Source organism: Rhea pennata, chromosome 8 (assembly GCF_028389875.1).
Source record: "Rhea pennata isolate bPtePen1 chromosome 8, bPtePen1.pri, whole genome shotgun sequence".
Classification (NCBI taxonomy): Eukaryota; Metazoa; Chordata; class Aves; order Rheiformes; family Rheidae; genus Rhea; species Rhea pennata.
The window spans coordinates 24,330,958-24,345,136 of NC_084670.1; the positions used below are offsets into that span (position 1 = coordinate 24,330,958).

At 36.6% G+C, this 14,179-nt stretch overlaps 1 protein-coding gene across 5 annotated transcripts in view; it reads right to left on the minus strand.

Moving 5' to 3' along the window:
- Window positions 1-5,548: 5,548 nt before the first annotated feature.
- CAMSAP2 (calmodulin regulated spectrin associated protein family member 2) overlaps window positions 5,549-14,179 on the minus strand; it is a 91,790-nt gene continuing 83,159 nt past the window's right edge. For 3 of the 5 annotated variants that reach the window (XM_062580955.1, XM_062580952.1, XM_062580951.1), the window contains 4 exons: window positions 13,724-13,823; window positions 12,019-12,134; window positions 10,341-10,459; window positions 5,549-8,817 (listed from right to left, as the gene is read on the minus strand). In XM_062580955.1, the coding sequence (XP_062436939.1) occupies window positions 8,512-8,817; window positions 10,341-10,459; window positions 12,019-12,134; window positions 13,724-13,823 (641 nt within the window). In that variant the 3' untranslated portion in view covers window positions 5,549-8,511. The remainder of the gene's footprint in view (window positions 8,818-10,340; window positions 10,460-12,018; window positions 12,135-13,723; window positions 13,824-14,179) is intronic. The other 2 variants (XM_062580956.1, XM_062580954.1) reach the window with 1 other exon arrangement.

The following is a 14,179-nucleotide window of genomic DNA, read 5'->3' on the forward strand; positions in this document are numbered from 1 at the left end:
CGGCGGCGGCGGGCCCGGGCAGGGCGCGGCGGGCCTGGGTCTCGCCTCAGCGCCGGGGCGGCGGCGGCGGCGCTGCGCCCTGCTCCGCTCCGCTCCGCGGCTGCGGTTGTCAACGCCCGCGCCAATCACGGCCCGGCAGTGCGGCGCCCAGGACCCCTCCCCGCGCGGGGCGGGGTGCCCGCGACGCTGCCTGAATGGAAAGCGACGAAAAGGGGCCGGGCCGCGCTGGGCGTCTCCCGGCGCCGCGGGGGCGGTGGCGACAGATGGTGGCAGCCGCCGCCGCCGCCCGGATGGGGCTAGAGCTGGGGCTGGAGCGGGAACGGCAGGCGCGGCGCTCTGTTAGGCGCGCCCGCTCCCCTAGCCCGGCCTCGGCGGCGGCACTGAGTATTTCCCGTGGCGGGGCCTCAACGCGCCGCCGCCGCCCCACCCGCGTGTGGCAGCCCCGCCCCGCCGCCCGCAGGGGGCGGGGCCTCCTCCTCGCCCCGCCCACCTCCCCTCGCGCGGGGCGAGGCCGCCGGGCTGCGGCCGTGCGAGCGCGGCCGTTGGGCGCCGCCGGCCGTTGGCCGTTGGGCGCCCCAGCCGTTGGCCACGGAGGTGAGCGAGTTCCCGCCGCTAACTTGAAGGTTACGAGTAGTCTCCTAAATCGGGGCGCGTTTGTGAGAATCGTCTCGTCCTTTTGAAGACGTTCTGGTGATTAGTGGTAGGGAATTGCCTATAAATAATTCAGTATCCCAAAACAAAGGATTCTTCGCGACGGATCGCGAGACCATATTCCAAATCCTCCCTTTCTCCTAGATCTGCCTCTTTAGTAATGTCTTCATTGTGGTTTTGTTCAGCTTAGCTCTTTTCCTAGTTTAGCTGCCTGTGTAAGTTTGACATCTTGGGTGTTCACACAAAAATTATATATACATCGTGTTATCTTAGCTTAAATGTCTACTAAGGTACTGGAAAACCATCTAATAAATACAGACAGATGCACTTCTTCACCTCGTGATGGTGGTGTGCTGTGACTGCCAAACTGCCATCACATCCTGCTGCAGTCCTAGGTCCTCTGCTCATGGAGTGGAGGCTTATGGCTTGTTGGCAAAACCTTTAATTACTGCTTGAGATATTTCCAGATTTCAGGCCAGCCTTTGATTTTTTTTTTAAGTATGTTCTTACTGTGCTACAGAAATTTTGATCTTCCTTTAATTGCCAGCCAGTAGTTATGCTTGAAAACAATGAATGCAGGCAGAACAAGTACTGCTACAGACTGTTGAAAAAGAATGTTTTTATAGAAATACAATTTTGAAACTAAATGTCCATATTTGTATATAATTTGACATTTAGTTATCTTTATATAATTTATATAGCTGTGAGAGGAAATGTAGAAAATCCCATTAAAAAGCTCCTGTAGTATTTGGGTGAAAAACAATACATAAGCATTAGCAACAATATGATGCATTTTTCATTTCTAAACTTGATCAATATGCAGACCATGTCAATTTTCTGATAAAGTAGCAGAGACCAGATTTTTATTTTATTTTTATTTTTTAATGTGTGTATTTGTTTGGGTCTGTGTGAAAGAACTGTGTATCAGAAGTCCAGGGAAGGTTGTCCAGGATGTAAATGAAGCTGAACTGGATTCGCTGTCACACTAAAGCATACAAATGTTAAGGACCCCACTTTTGCTGGGAATCAGCCAAGGGGCAGAAGGGGAAATCCCCTCATGATGTTATTTCCTCTCTCTTTTCTTTCTGAAAAGGAATACATAAAGGAAAACATGTCCATCCTGTAAGGAGTGACACAGATGAAGTGCCACATGGCTGCACAGCAGTGACTCCACAGCCAACAAGCAAGGAATAGGGTTTATTCTGCACCACTGAAATCTCAGTATCACATCACAGGAAACTCAATTCTTTAGTTGAACACTGAATTCTTCCACTTATATCACTTGTCGCTTAGTTGCCATTGGAGATACTGTTTAATAGAAAACATATTTATAAAAATGGAAATGTTTCCCAATACATGTGATGTAACAGGGACTATAAATCAAAAAGGGAATGAGAAGAACAAGATGACTTCAATTTCATTGTCCAAAAAAAAAAATGTGCATAAATTTGCTGAACAAAGTCTTAGGTAAGAACACTCCATTTTAAACTTTGTTTAATCCAACAAAGCAATAGCTAAGCATGGTTATTATTTTAAATCTAATTTTATCTTGATTTCACTGTGCTGTTACTGTGGTCCACACATATTTTCTGCAATAGTTTTGTTTTCAGTGACGTTCCTCAGATTGAGCGTGTGAAAGTATCTGTTGAGAGAAAGATAGTTGAGGTGAAAGAAATGGACCCGAAAGGAAATGAAAATTCTGAATTTAAAGTTATCCTGTTATAGGGCCTTTCACAATGTTGTAGCAAATCTCTTCAAGCTTTCAAAAACAAAATGTCTCCCCTCCAGAAGAGGTGTGGAAGAATAGTTAGCATTACTTGATCTGCCTAGAGGCACATCAAACCCTCCACCATTGCTCTTAAATATCTGGCAAGGATATTTCATAATATCCTGTGTATTGAAAATGGGGAGACAGAAGACCCTGTTCTTTTGTTCTTAAGAACTTTTTACTCAGGTGTAGAAAGATGGCCTCAGCATATTTTTAACTCCCTAGTCATTATTGCAAAGAAGGTAACACCCCTAAGTAGCAAAGTTGTTGGGTGTGACTATAGAGAGCTTGAAAATCAGGATTACTAGAGAAGAAGTTTGCATTGCCTTTGAACACTCTGTTCTTGGATTACTTAAAAAAAAAAAGAATTTTTTAGAGATGTTGCCGGTGGCCACACACAATGTCAACAGGGTTGGATGCACTCTTAGAATCATTCCCCAGTGCTAACCTTGCATAAGGACCCACCAGCGCAATGCAGCAGGTTGTATTTTGCAACTTTTGTGTTGACATCATAAAAATGGGCCAGTCCCTTTATTTTTAGCAATTACAGCAGAAGCATTCAAATCTTTTTATGTTAAGTTTACATGACGTTGTTTTAAAAAGTTGTAAAAAAAAGGTTCTGATTACTTAAAACTTTATTTCTGGATTTCACTCATTTCAAGAAAAGGTTTCCAGAACTTACTGAGATAACAATTCAGCAGGAGTTAAATTTGCTTACATAATCTACAAGAATTAGACGCTTGTTTACGTCAGCATCATAGCTCTAGTTTCAGGTAGCTTAAACAATAAAAGTACTGAGCAAGACTATAATCTGGCTTCAGGTAATTTAAATAATTGCAGGCTTGTGGGCTCTTGCCAGGTCTTGTTATAGAGATTTAGATCAGTGATGATGTAGAAAGGATAAGGCAGAGCTGTCTTGATGGAAAGCTTCGTGCTAGCTTTTAGTCTTTATGCAAAACTCCATCAGCAGATTAACAATGACATAAAAATGTATAGATATTACTTTGTATTTGCCTCCATAAAATTCACGTACCTTTAACAGAAAACTTTGGCACATCTTACATGGAAAAAAAATTCAGTATCTTTCTTAATAAATCTGTCAAAGGGTAATGAATTACTTACTCCCAAGCACTTTTTACCTCCAGTTGTTTTAATAAGAATCTGAAGAAAGCTTTAAATAACGTTTCTCAGTGGAATGCTTAAATGTACTCTACAATTTTCTGTCCTTTCTTGAAATCCTATGGTTTTTATTAACTTTTCCTGTCTAGAGCCCATCAGTATTATCCTTAAATTTACAAATAGTAAAAAGCCTGGTGTTATAAGCGCCATCTCCTAAATGGTTTGCATTGAACTCATATTGCTTCCCGGTCTCTTAGGAAAAGCAATAGTTCTGAGCATATAGCAATTTAATGTAGTATAACTCTCCAGAAAGTAGAAACATAGCTGCTTTTCTTTCTTACTAGAAGGAATAAGCAAGCGTAGTTTAAATTCCCCACTTGAGTGTATTTGCCAAGGTTCTCTAAATAACCTGTATTCTTTTATATCGCTGTGTGTAAGCAAGTATGTCTGAAAGGATCTTTTCTTATGTGCATGTGTGTGTGTGTATACATATACACACACACACACACTTCACATCTTTTTTTCCAGAAGGACTAGTTTTCTTTCAAAAAGTTGCTTGTGAAAGTTTGAAGAGTATAGACAGCTAAATGTAAGCTATCAGCTGTAAAGGGCTTTGGCTCTCAAGGTTCATTTTTATAGCCACAGTTCTTCAAACTGCTTATTCAGCTCATTAGAATAGTAACAAGGTACCAAAGAAATGCTAATTTGCTACTTAAAAAGATTTAAGTAGATGAATGTTTAGCCCTTGCAAAGCCTTTTTTTATTTTTTTTATTTTTTTTTTTTTTTTTTTTAAGATTCTGGAAAAAGACACATGAAGTCTACCCCGATCAGCACATCTGGATTTGAGAAACAAAGCTGGTTTTTACATCACCTTTTTGTGCTGCTTGATCCAATAGCTTTGAGCTTATTATTCTGCAGTTTTTAATACCAGGTCTCTACACTGCTGGATCCCACAGCAGGACAAATTTTGCTTCACAAATTCTGTACAAATTTAGACACAAAGCATAGTCATAGTCTGTTAAATTAGCCAGGGCATGATCTGAAGTTTGTCAGTGCAGTGTTCCTTGCAGAAGAACAGAAAAAATAAAATCTGTTCTAAACAAAGTCTGTACAAAGTCTGTTTTTTAGATGAAAATTTTGAGCTAGACTTGCCACTGAAAAAACAGCTTTACTGTTCATATTCCAACATCATTCCTTGCTTGTGTCAGCCTAGTTGTGATGATGTACAAGGAACTGATTGATTTGTGCTTTTTTAGGGGGAGAGGGATACTACCTTCACCTGCATTCATTTTGAGTTCAGTACTAAAAGCACTAATGTTAGAGGTACTGTAGTACTGAATCTGTCCTTTGAGCAGCTGTAAACTTTAGTGGTTCTCTATTTGCTTGAGCTAGCCCAAGAATTCATTCTGGCTGTTGACACTGCAGTGATGTCATGTCCTCTTTCACCAACAGTGCTTGCTCTTGCACTGCAACCTGGTAGGACAACACAGAAATCCCCCAAAGGCATGGTTTGGACAGGAAAAAATTGCTAATTTACATACCTGGAAGAGAGTCTTTATTTTTTGGATACTGTTTTGTTCAAGATTGCACCACAATTCATTTCACAAAAGGTCTTTATTAGCTGTCTTGATGAAGGTAACAGTTCATCTTGAAAACCTGCCCATCTGAAGCAATCTTTCTACACTGATGGAAACTAACCACTGTATAGGGAGTTTATAAGCTGGCTAGCAACTGTGAAAATCACTTTTGAAAAGAAAAGGGTAAATCCATGTTATCTTTAAGAATGAAATGTGAAGCCTAATTCTTTAATAGCCTATGCTTGATAATATCAGAAACCTAAATTCCATATAAAAGACAGTATTACAGAGACAATGGGGAACCAAAAGAAAAATAAAAATTTTGCATATTCCCTAAAATTTCTAAGTTGCTGAAATACAGTTAGGAAAAAACATTTAAATATATAGGTAAACTTTTTATAATCTCTATTTAGATGAAAACAAGAGAACAAATTATGTACCTTTTGGTGCCATGCTTTTATTTAAATGAAAGGAAAAAACTACACTGTACCACATAAGTAACAATGACAATATATTACAGCACAGCATTTGAAAAAATATGGAAGCTATGCTCCATAGAAGTGGACAGGTAAGCACACAATACACTGTACATTTTCTAACAGTGCCCATTAAATCATAATTAAATAGCTGAATTTGGCTTTAAACAGCCAAATAATAAAAACTAACAGTCATACTAAAAAAAAAAAAAAAAAATCAGTAGCTATCATGACTGTTAGAATCTTGCTCCAAAAACTAAGATGAAAGTTTGGCAATTCAATTGTAGCAATAATAATAATAATACCCCTGATGAAAGCACCAGTGTGTTCTGATAAGGTCAGTGATAAATACTGGCCTTTATGGAAAGCTTTTTTTTTTTCTTTTTTTTTCTTTTTTTAAACATGATCCCAACCAAAGATCCACTGTAATTAGAAAATCTGCAGGCTTAAAAAGGAAAAGCATATCTAGTTTTACTTTTCCTGCATTCAGTAAAACTTTGTACTGCGAGCAATGAACTTTTCAACGGCATTATTCACATTCCACTTTTAGACACTGCACAGATCTTTAACCTGTTGACAAATGTAAGTTGCATAATACATTCAGATATATTTAAAATGATTAAGAAAAAATCCTCCATCATGTATTTAAGTTCACTTTGATTAGATGGATGTGTGTCTTGATGGTGTTGCAAATCTTCAGTTAAATCATAGCACAGGATTTAGAAAGAAAAAGCCTCCCATGATAAAACTTCTTTTGAAGTTATCCATCATATATGTATCAGTTAATTTCAATCTTCTGGTTTCCTGATCCACTGTATATTATACACAATTTCATATTGTTATTCAAGATCTTCCTACAATGGTATTCATAGGAGCTGTCTAACAGGCAGAATGTGCAAACCCTCTTTCCCCCCTTTTTAATATTATTTATATACTATATACACAATATGTATACACTTGAAGTATGAGTTACATATCCTGGTCATATACATGCAAACAGTAGGAATCAGCTAACCACAAATAGTTTTGAGCCACATACATATTAAACATGTATTTTAAAGTGTTTTTTTCTCTTTTTTACAGTTTTAACAAATATACATAAATATAACATAAATTACAGTAAAACTGACAGGATTTTTGAGAAAATGTTTATAACCCAGATGCATTGATGCCTAAGGCCTTATAATAATTTAAAAAAGTACTGTTCTAAACTGTTTAATGACATCTCATTCATGTGCATCTTTTATATAAGTAAATGAGTACATCATAGTAGTGAGGCTTTATTTCTCTCAAAGCAGTTTAATGAGAGAAATATGAACATAGTTTTAGTCTCTACTCCCCATGAAGCAGAATGGATTAGATACTTATAGTACGATATTGTCTTATGTTTATGTAGTTGTCACAACACTGAAACAGAACAGAATCACAAATCATTCAAGTCTTTTCCTGAGAATGAGATTTTTTTCCCCCAACTAATCCTCTGGTGTACATTGACAAAATAGCCACAGATTTAGGGGAGGCTTCAAGTTTGTATTTTTTGTCAGAACAGTGCTGTATGTTAAAAGCAAATTAGAAAAACCCAAAACACTGAAACAGAATAGTGATCTATAAAATAATGAAACACTGTTTTGGAATAAAATGCAGCCCTTTATAAATAATACTGAAATATGCTCCAAGATTATTTTTGTAAATAGTTATATTATAAATGTATTGAAATGTCATTTAGGCTTTTTGCCATATGTATTTAAAACTAATAAGCATTACAAGACATCATTTGTTTAGAGCGTGTCAAGAAAAGTCATTTACTTAGACATGCAGAAAACTCCTATCAGATGTCTATTGCCTGGAAAACCGATTTAAGTCTGAGATGGCAGACCTGAAGGCAAGAAGAACAGATAGTGGCCTAGATCTTAAAGTCAATTGGAATTAGAAACAACTTCTGAAAGATCTGTGACTTTGTGAATTATATGATTCTTCTGAATATTTTTAGCGTTCTGTCAGGAGACATAAGGGATTTAGCTCTGAATGTTTTAGTACTGCTATTCCTTCTGTATGGAAAAAATGACTGACCATAAACTCACTCTTTATCTGGAACAATGCAAAATAATACACATTTGCTTAAACTGCTTAAGTGGTCTACCAAATTTTTTTACTTTATTTTAATGGGATTATGAGCAAGCATATGGTCAATCATTACGTCGCAGATGGTAACTTATTAAAACAGGAATAGCTGTATCATCTAACTATACCCTGAGTTGTTAATTAATTTGAAGGATGCTTCTCTCAAGGCAACTCAAATATTTTTACCTTATTGTTTAGTCTATAAGCAAGCCAGTATTATTTAACTGAAATGGAAATCAGAAATATTCAGGGGAACGAATCTTGATTTTGTTAAAACATGCAATAAGGATCTTGCAGAACAGACCCATTCAGCTGTTTCTTGGTGACATTAACTTACCATTCAGTCTTCACCATACAAGTCAATATGTAAAGTTCAATGGTATTGAGGATATTAAGAAGTGTTTCTTTAGTGAAAGAAAAATATTTCAAGAGAAGCACAAGTACAAACATGTAAGGCAACAGATGTAAAAAAATTATGTAGGTTGAGTCACTAAAGATGAACATTCAGTGCTTCAGTGTATCTAATCAAAATACAGAGCAAATATACTCTATATATTGTATTAGCACATAAAAATCTCCACACAAGTCAAACATTTCCATAATCATTTGTAAGTATCACCTAAGTGATAATCTTCTGTACTCCTAAATACTGTGTTTACATTCCAGTTGGGCATGATAATAGAACTTGGTGTCCAGTTTTAAGAGTCTTGTTGGCAACTAGAAATCTATTTTCTATAGGCAGTAAAGATGAAGTGCAAGTTTATCATAATTGTTTGAAGGAAAAATTGTTCCCATCTACTATGCCTTGGTGGGTAAAAGTTTCTTAGGAGTTACTGGTCTCTTGCTTTGCCACAAATGGCTGTGAATGGTAATTGCATCAACACTGGCAGACAAAGTTTTAGCAGGTATGTGGCTAAACTGCTTCCTGTCAGAGTTGTATTTATACAGTCCCTCTATCATTTTCTTTGTGATAGATCTGGGACCTATCCCCGTCAACTTATTGATTTCTTCAGTATCAGGGCAGTATGTATACAAAGATCTGAACTGGCAGCCTGAATCCCGGAACAAGATTAAAAAATTATTGGCATCCGATTTTTCCATTTCCTTTAAAAGAAAGAAAGAAAAAAATGATTCACAATGTGAATTTTGCATTGCAGTTGGAAAGCATTCAAAATTTTTGAATTTTCATTTTGATTTTGTTTTCTATCAGAGCTGATAAGTATATCTCACACTTTCCATTAGAAGATCGTATTTTCCATCATTACAATTTGCCCTGCTTCAATTATTTGAATTCTGACACAGTAGGTATCTTTCTCAGGCAAAACCTTATTCAGACAATTTCAGCTACACCTGTTTAGCTGTCCTTAAGGAATATCCTAAAGGATTTTTTTTGCCCCAATAAAAAATGTTAGAGCCATTTCATCAAACAAATCTAATACTTTAAAATTGTAGAACAGGAACTTTATAGACATGTCCAGATGTCTAAAAGATCCTCCAGTTAAGATCCTCCTGGGTTTTCAGTCACCTCTGAATCCATTCAAATTATAAAGTAAGTTGAAGTGCATTAAGCAGAGGTTCTTTATAAGGTGAAATCTTCAAAGTATTCTATTCTGTCCTTACATAGCTTCTGTGGGACACATGCCCTAAACACATACAACTTCAGCCAAGTGAATATGCTGCATCCTAGAGTTAAGCATGACCTTTCTACAACTGTTCTTTCCTGGGGTTTCTGGGGGTTATTATGCTCCCAGTCACTGGACCCGAAAGAGTTTGTCCCAGTGTCTTACTTGTCATTTTTGGAAAGCATCTGGAGAGAGAGAGAGAAGGCAGCATCCTGACATGAAGCTAGAAGAATTAGAAGAGTCAAAGGGGCAGAAATACTGCCATGAAATTTGCTTCAGAAAAGGAATTAAATCCAGATTCTAAATACCTGTGTTCTTTGACTAATTTAATCTGTCAGATTTGTCACAGCTGATGAAACGAACAGTCCCATTTCTCATCCTCAAACTCCTGGCTATTCCTTTTGCATGGAAACCTATGGGTCCCTGAATTCTGACCCTTAAAACACTTGTACCAGCATAAAGGTGCTGGAAAGCACCTTTTTGTGGCAGTAAGTCCTGAATTTGTCCTGCTGAAAGGTCTATGAGGTACGTATTTCACTCCTTTCTGTTTGTAAACACAGAGCATAGCAGCCTACTGCTAGGATCTATTCAGTTCAAGTGGTATAAAGTTGTGCATTAGTTCTAAAGGTCCCAGTTTAAGGATTCGTATGTATAAAATGGATATTTTTCATGTTATGAAAAACAGCTTTGTGAATAAATTACAAAAACCTTGGTGTTGAAGCTACAATATTAATCAAGGAGCAACTATCAGTTAACATGTCTGTTAATTAATTTAGTTTCCTACGCTGTGAGTATAATGTGATAATTTTTGTTTTTAAAGTACTACTGAATCTTTTGGTCTACATAGGGAACAGGTCACAGAGGCTATTCAAGCCTTTTAGTAAGAGGTGACAACTTCAGAAGATTCCTTTCAATATTTCCATTTATATTTGCATGTCTTTCTAGTATCTTACTGTGGTCTAATTTAGGCATTTATGCTTTTAGGGGGAAAAAAAATACTCTTACCTCCAGTATCTTTTTCTTTTGACCTTCATTTACTTTTCCAGCCAAGCAACAATGTGCTAGAGCATTCTGAATTATATACTTATTGGATTTAGCACTGGGTTCTTTGAAGAGCTTTGGTCCTATGGAAGAGGAACATCAAATTAGCTAAGTTAATAAATCAACTGAGAGTGATTTTAAATGCTGTGAAGCACTTTGCATGCATAAAAATATGAATTCGGGAATTGAACAGAATTAGGCTAGAAATTACAATTTTCACAAACAGGTACATTGACACTCCTTTGTTATTTCTGTATCAAATGATTAGACCTAAATTTATTTCAATGCAATTGTCAACAATGAAACCAGAGATCCTTTCAGCTAGTAACAGCTTTGCTTAAAAAAAAATCTTTCATTATCAAATCATCATTATTGGACAGTCTTGGTAAACATATCTCACAGAACCCTTTCTGTGAACAGCAAAATGTTTTGTGTTTCTAAAATAAAATTTTATTCATTTATGAAGAGAGCAAATTCTTTCTCTTTTTCAAGGCTGATATTTATAGCAATCAAGCCAATGTAGTGCTGAGAGTAACTGTACTCTGTTTACCTTAGAATCCCTGAAATGTTTTACCCCAAAACAGGGATGAAAGATCTGGCCTGACACTTGCCAGGTATTTCCACCTCTCAAAAGGTTTAATTCATCTGGTTGAAGTAGAAATCACTGTTTTAATACTGGGAAGGTATGTGTACTTGTGTCAAGATGTTGGTGGGGAAGCAGGTGGAGGGAAGGCACATACACACCAATTCTGAGTCTTAAGAAAGGAACATAACATATAAGCTATTATTGATTAAATTTAAAACTAAATCTCAAATTATCTATGCTTTGAGGAAAAAAAGGCTTGAATGAAAACCAAAAAAGCTGCATGAAATTTGACTGACAATGTGAAGACATCAAAAACCATGAAAAAAGCCTTCTGTTGAATTCCTTAGAATTGTATGTTGCTCCATTTAAAACTAAGCTCTACAAAATAATAGTTAAAGAAGATCTGCAGCATTATGGACCATCCTGATAATACTCCAGAGGAGCAGGCAGACAAGTAGTAGTAGGCAAGACTCTAGGCAGAGTCTTGCTATCACTTCTCTAATTTAATTTGAGATGCATCAGGCAGTGCACCTGACATACAGTGACTGAAGTTTCATTAAAAACAGGTACTTTCTAATCTTCAGAAGGAGCACTTTGCCATTCTAGAGTCATTTCACCAATGTGGAAAGGAGATCAGATTATTTCAGAACAAATATTTGCCAGAGCTATGCAGACCCACTGATCAAACTCAATCTCCCTAAATTTTTTTTTGTAATTCTTTGCTAAATTAAGATTAAATTTCAACTCTTCTTGCCTTGCTAGAGAGAATACTGAAATACAATGAATTACTTGGGAGCCCTGTTTGCTGGTCTGCAGCCTGACTGCAGCTTATCCTAGTTATTTCACATACTACAAATGTTACTAAATCAGTACTTTTACTTTGGATTTAGAATTTTAAAACTGCATTATTAACACTTATTTTAGAGAAAATGAAAGTTACATTTCTAAGGAAACATTCTCAATCAAGTTTTAGGCATCCACATACAGATAAAAAGAAACTTTCCATATATAGAGCCGCTAACAGCAGGTACTTTTCTGAAATCTATCATCACTGACCTGTGTATTCTGTAGCAGAGGCAACTGAAGAAGTTGTAGATGCATTCTCCCAATCTTTTTCCCCATTACGACTACCACAGCGACTTGGAGATAAGAACCCTTCCACAGACTCAGACCTAAACATTAATTTGAGAATCTATTTAAAAAAAATCAAATTTTTTTCAGCAGAGAAGCCTCCTAATATGAAGAGAGCAGAGTATATTAAAGCAGTACATTCTGATTTGAACTGTAGACTGTAAGCCTAAATGATGCACAATATTTACAGAAGAAATTCACAGGTAACTGAGTTCATCTTCTGTATAAAGCATTTTGAGTGATGCAAGAATTTATTTAGATGAGGCTGATGTCAATAAATTTTGATACGTATCTACGGGAAAGAATTCTAACAATGTATTTTAGGATGTGGAATGGAATATTCTCATTGAGCAGAAACCTGGCTATTTTTACATTTGTACTAGCAAAACAATGTAATCTCATATAGCGAGACAGTTCTTTAGAGGATGGTGAATGCAAGGTAAACATTATTTCATTTATACTTATCATTACAGCATTTGCCAGTGAGAACTGCTAAATTTAAGACAGCAATTTTTTTTCCTAATTTTTGCTTTCACAAGCAATAACTTTGGTCCTGTAATTTTTCAGGCCCCTCAAACATAAATAATTTCACTTAAGTCTAATCTGAAACCACAGGAAGATGTACTGTTCAGTACAAGCATAGTACAGCACTATACAACTAAAGCTACATAGGCAAGGGTCATCTCCTGTAAATGTCTGTCTAGAAACACTAAACTACACTAAACCTCTTCTAATAGCTAATATAACCATAATAAACCCCCCTCTTAATCAGAACTGATCATTTTAAAAGAGGTGTGAGCATATTTGGATCATTTTATTAGTTTCTAAAGTAATAAACAGTAAGTCAGTTCTTACAGATATCAAGGAAATTGAAAGGATGATTCAAAACAGCTACAGAGCTGTCAGAGTTAATAGGTAGTGTACAGTAACCACGAAAACATGACCTGTGATATACTAACATAATACTCCTAATCAAATCCCTCTTCCTCATTTGCCTTTCTTCTCTCTTCCCTTTTTTATACAAAAAATAGTACTTCTCTGAACATATTTGTATGGAAACACTCAGGTTGTTTCTCTGAATTATAATATAGATTTTGTATGCAAGATTAAGAACATCCATTATTTCTATCTTTTATAATTTATTGTGTTTTATTGTTATTGCATTTAATGTTATCTCATTTTCAGGTATAAATAAATAAATCGTGCTGTTCAGAGTAGGCCAAAGTCCTAGTAAGTACTTAACAGTTTCCTGAACCACTGCTATAGGGGGAAAAAAATCATCAAAAAGTTGCTATGTTAAAAAGGGGAAAAACAAGTTAGGAAGCTGCATTTAGGTATTAATAATACCCAGAAGATGACCTAAATGCAAGCAGGTGAACTAAAAAGACTATGTGAAAAGAATTTTTTTTGACCTCATTTATAGCTGCCCAACTGGTTTACTCGGTAGAATATGTGAAACAGATTACTGTGGCTCAGCTCCTAATGCCTTACAATGGAAACAATCAATGTCTCAGATCAGGAAAATACAGCTCTTCTTGGAGTACAAAATATACACAATACCTCTTTAAAATTCAGGCTAACTTTATGTAGATGATTATCAAATTTTGTTAAATTGTCATTGTAGCTTTACCTTGGTGTTCTCTTGCCTGACTGCACACTCTCATTGTCCCCTGTATTCAGCGATGCCAATGAAAGACTAGATACTGAAAAAACACGATAAAGCTGTGAACCTGGATAAAAACAAAGTTAAAGTTTATAAAAACCTGTGCAAGTAGCAGAGTCTGTTCATTAGACCCAACACCAGCATCAAAAAATTGGTAAGAGCTTTTATATGAGACTCTTATATATGATATACCTGCATGCATATGTGGTACACCTCATGTAAATACTTGCAGACGTTCAGCCAATTAAACAAGTGCAGCAAGCTGGGATAGTCTGGGACTAAGCATTAATGTGAGACATGGACACAAAAATATGGGCACTATGCAAATCAAAGAATGCAGACAAAGCTTAAAAGCCCCCATAAAACAGAACTAATTATAAGGGACAATTTAAAGCTTGGAACAGATTCTGGGAAGGCAGCAAG